Here is a 4128-nt window from a genome sequence, read left to right on the forward strand (position 1 = left end):
TGCACCTTTACCTCTATAACACTTTCACATGAAGATGGGAACACTTTCAGTTTTCTTTAAGGAATGTTAAAGAACAGAACACTTCAACAGATATTATTTCGGCTGATATTCAGTCTGTCCAGTGTTTGACTCACTTCTTGAAGTGATCTCACTGTGACCTTTCCCACTAAAGAAGACTCCTCCCCGAAGGGAGCACAGTGGTATACACCTCTCCCACCACAGCTGAGCATCATTGTACATCACGGCTGTTTGACAGGGGGCAGCTGTCACGCTGTTTGCAACAGCAGATTAAAGTACTGGAAATGTGTCAGCTGGAGCCACAATAGCTGCATAGTCCCAGCAGTCATCAGTCTGCATCCATCTACATTTGTCCGCTTTGGAAGGTCAATGGACTTTAAATGGAGTGTCCAAGTCTAAAATAGATCTCCGGGCTTGCTGGGCTTAGTAATGTCTACTGTCTGTGATTTGACAAGGTTGACTGTGTTGGACTGAAGGGGGTTTTGCCATGAAATGCTACAAGGGGGTGAGTTTAGGTGGAGTAAGGCGTGTCACTGCTCAGTCCCCAGTCCAGTCTTTATCCCTTGAGCACAGCTGCAGAACAGAGCACACCACATACCTCGCATCGCTTTCACGTGGCTTTTATTTTTATTTTTTTAACCACATCTTACTTAAATAGCTCCCTGCATAAATGTTTTCTTTGCTCCTATGGTTACTGGGACAATTGTCATACCCTGCATTGTTTCCTCCATAACTGCTGTTGCATCGGATTAAAATGATATCTGTGTATCCAAATAAATCAATTTTTCTAAAGTTCACAGACTGTTCAGCTACCCTTTCTGGCTCCCAGATAAGCTTTTAAAGTGATCTAGATAGTGCTTATTTGTCCACACTATGCATAACTATTTATTCCAGAAAATTACTCACACTGGATGTCAACTGTGACAGGAATGCAGGAATGTTGACCGATAAAGTAGCAAAGCCACTCTGACACAAAGTTTACAATATCATCTAATAAAGTGATCTGACCAAAACGCAAGACAAAAGATCGAATGTGGGCCGGGGCTCTGGGGAGACAGCTTTGAGGTGGAGGGGGTGAAGGGAATGCGTCTAAAAATAAGCTTTCCAGGGAGAGCTTGATAAAAAAGTCTACAGGCCAGGAAACCTGCAATCAACAAGTAGACATCTGTGGGCTGCTTTTTTACCTCACTCACACTTCTCTCATCAGCTTGGTATGCTGCTGTTAGAACCACATGTCATAGTGTCTCAATGGGAAAGCAGAAAAAACATATACATCTTTCCACTGAAGACTAAATCTAAATTCAGCATCTATTTTTTTAGGTTAAGAGGTCAGATGTATATATGCATATATGTGGGTGGAATGTACTGTTGCTTATATTCAACCTGTCAATATAAGCAACTTCAAACTTTCTGAGCTGCAACTATAAGGGGTTCAGAATGTTTCATATGTTGATTCCATGCTGTAGAAAATGCAACAGTGCCCCCTGCTGGTGCTACAAGGAAACATCCAGCCATGTAGGCAGACCTAAACGTGGAGAGCAGATTCTCTGTACACATTCAGTGACACTCTCCTCCTCTCGTCTCCTCACAGGTCCCAGGAGTTATCTAACCTCCACCATGACTGATCGCTTTGACTGCTACTACTGCCGTGACAATCTGCATGGCAAGAAGTATGTGAAGAAGGATGACAAGCACGTGTGCACCAAGTGCTTTGATAAGCTCTGCGCCAATACGTGCGCAGAGTGCAAACGCCCCATTGGTGCTGACTCCAAGGTGAAAATAGTGTGGATGGAAAAGAATGATTTTTTTTTTGTTTAAGCTTTGAGTGTAATGTAAAGATTTCTTACACAAATTAATATATCCTAAATGCTATTATACTTAATATTTGTACTTTTATTTGGTTAAGTGCAAAGATCCTAAAATGGATTAGGGTTTCGGAAGCTTTCTAGATATTCCTCGCAGATTCCAAGGACAAAATAAAAACATTTTAAAGGTCATTTTGTAGAGAAAGGAGACTTCTGATCTGCATATAGGCCATTTTCACATCAGCCATGCTGAGTAGACCCTGGGTGGCAGCTATCTAAATTTTAAAATGCCTTTTGTAGATGTAAATCGTCATTGAGGCTTTGGAATAAACGTGACTGAAGTGCAGACTGTCAGCTTTAATTCAAGGCTTTTAACTAAATTATAAACAGTTTAGGTGTAACAGCCAATTTTATTCACAGGGTCTTAAAAGTAACTGGACAAACTAAAATAACCTGACATACAGGATTGTTCCTAATAACTTCAATCAAAATCCTTTGAAGGCAATATTTGCTTGACCTTGCTGCTTGTCCAAATAATTGTGGACCTAACTGTATGTACTATATGTTCAGAGTGCTCTCTGGCTGTAACTTGAGGTCTGGCTATTATAAAGCACCGACTTCTGCCTTGAAAATGCTCTCAGTACTCAGTCACAGGCAGTTAACTGTGTGAAAAGATGTGTCATTCCTAATAATGGAGCTTATATACTTCATTGCGCATTTCCACCCTCTCAGACCTCTAACTCCTTCATGGCTCACCACATCCTACTTCACTTCATTACCACTTTTATGCCGGTCACATAGGTTTGTTCTCTATTCGGCCCCTGAGCCTCAGTCCACATGATGAGTAAACAAACTCCATTTTAATGAGGTCTGCATCAGGACTTAGTGAGGGCACCTCTGCTCACCTCCCCACCCCTGCTTTTCCCCCTCAGGAGCTGCACCACAAGAACCGCTACTGGCATGAGGACTGTTTCCGCTGTGCCAAGTGTTACAAGTCACTGGCCAGTGAGGCATTCAGCGCTCGGGATGATGGGAAGATAATGTGTGGCAAGTGTGGCTCCCGAGAGGACGGCAATCGCTGCCAGGGCTGCTACAAGGTGGTCATGCCAGGTGGGTTTGCACCATATACACACCTTTTCTCTCTGAAAAGTTTTCATGACATTATTTCTGTGGGTAATAATTTTCTATAGAACATTATTTTGCACATACAACAACAACACTTTAATAAACACGGCAAAAGTTATAGGATGTAATGAATTCTTTCATTTTAAAAATTCCCTCAGATACAACAAGGTAGCATGAACCTTGATAGTAATGATAGTACATATGATAATATCAGACAGGGCACTGATATATATATATATACATAATGTCCCTCCTCGTTATAGACTAAGCAAATTTTCAGCCCAGATAATTTGTTTTCAATCATCTTATATTCAGGATCTCAGAACGTGGAGTACAAGAACAAGGTGTGGCATGAGGAATGCTTCACCTGCATTGAGTGCAAGCAGCCAATCCGCACACAGAGTTTCCTGGCCAAGGGTGAGGACATCTACTGTTCTCCCTGCCACGAAAAGAAGTTTGCCAAGAAATGCTTCCACTGCAAGCAGGTACAAGCACAGACTTTATCATTCTCTACATTTAGTTATCATCCCGTTGTGTTTGACATCACAATCAAAATATCTGCCTTTCCAAGCCCATCACCTCTGGAGGGATCAGCTACCAGGACCAGCCATGGCACTCTGAGTGTTTCGTGTGCAAAACCTGCCATAAATCTCTGGCAGGAACTCGCTTCACTTCTCATGAGGACAACATTTACTGCGTGGACTGCTACAAGACTGATGTGGCCAAGAAGTGCCATGGCTGCAAGAACCCAATAACAGGTCAGGGAAGCATCATCATTTGTTTTGTTGTCTACATAATGTGCGCTGGGATTCATTTTTAAAAAATGTTCTAAAATGTTTTGCGTACTTTCTTCATGTTGTTTCTCACTCATTTAAGACCAACGTTGTTTGGAGTAAGGTTTAGAAGTACTGTGTTATATAGTTAGACATTTATTGTATCTGAGAGCAAGAAAAGGGCAACACTTTGTTTTCATCTCTGGCAGACAACCATTTAAATTACTTCCAATAAACTTTCAGCACAACTTCAATTTGTTCAGGCAGCACACAGCAGGTCAGCTGAACAAGCAAAAATATTACAATTTGTCTTATGGCAGGCATAATAAATGACTAATGCATGAATAAGCACTTGGATTTAAATGGAGATTAGTGCCAATGATAGGGAGCTTTTCCCTCCTTACGCA

The 4128-nt window shown here is 41.6% G+C and overlaps 1 protein-coding gene across 2 annotated transcripts in view; it reads left to right on the forward strand.

The window, feature by feature from the left end:
* The window catches only part of fhl1a (four and a half LIM domains 1a), a 12365-nt gene that overhangs the window by 7200 nt on the left and 1037 nt on the right, over positions 1–4128 (forward strand). For both annotated transcript variants that reach the window (XM_005722953.2, XM_013908267.1), the window contains exons 2-5: positions 1610–1791; positions 2756–2933; positions 3264–3433; positions 3520–3706. In XM_005722953.2, the coding sequence (XP_005723010.1) occupies positions 1636–1791; positions 2756–2933; positions 3264–3433; positions 3520–3706 (691 nt within the window). In that variant the 5' untranslated portion in view covers positions 1610–1635. The remainder of the gene's footprint in view (positions 1–1609; positions 1792–2755; positions 2934–3263; positions 3434–3519; positions 3707–4128) is intronic.

This window comes from Pundamilia nyererei, unplaced genomic scaffold, assembly GCF_000239375.1.
Source record: "Pundamilia nyererei isolate P.nyererei 1_Seehausen unplaced genomic scaffold, PunNye1.0 scaffold00008, whole genome shotgun sequence".
Lineage (NCBI taxonomy): Eukaryota > Metazoa > Chordata > Actinopteri > Cichliformes > Cichlidae > Pundamilia > Pundamilia nyererei.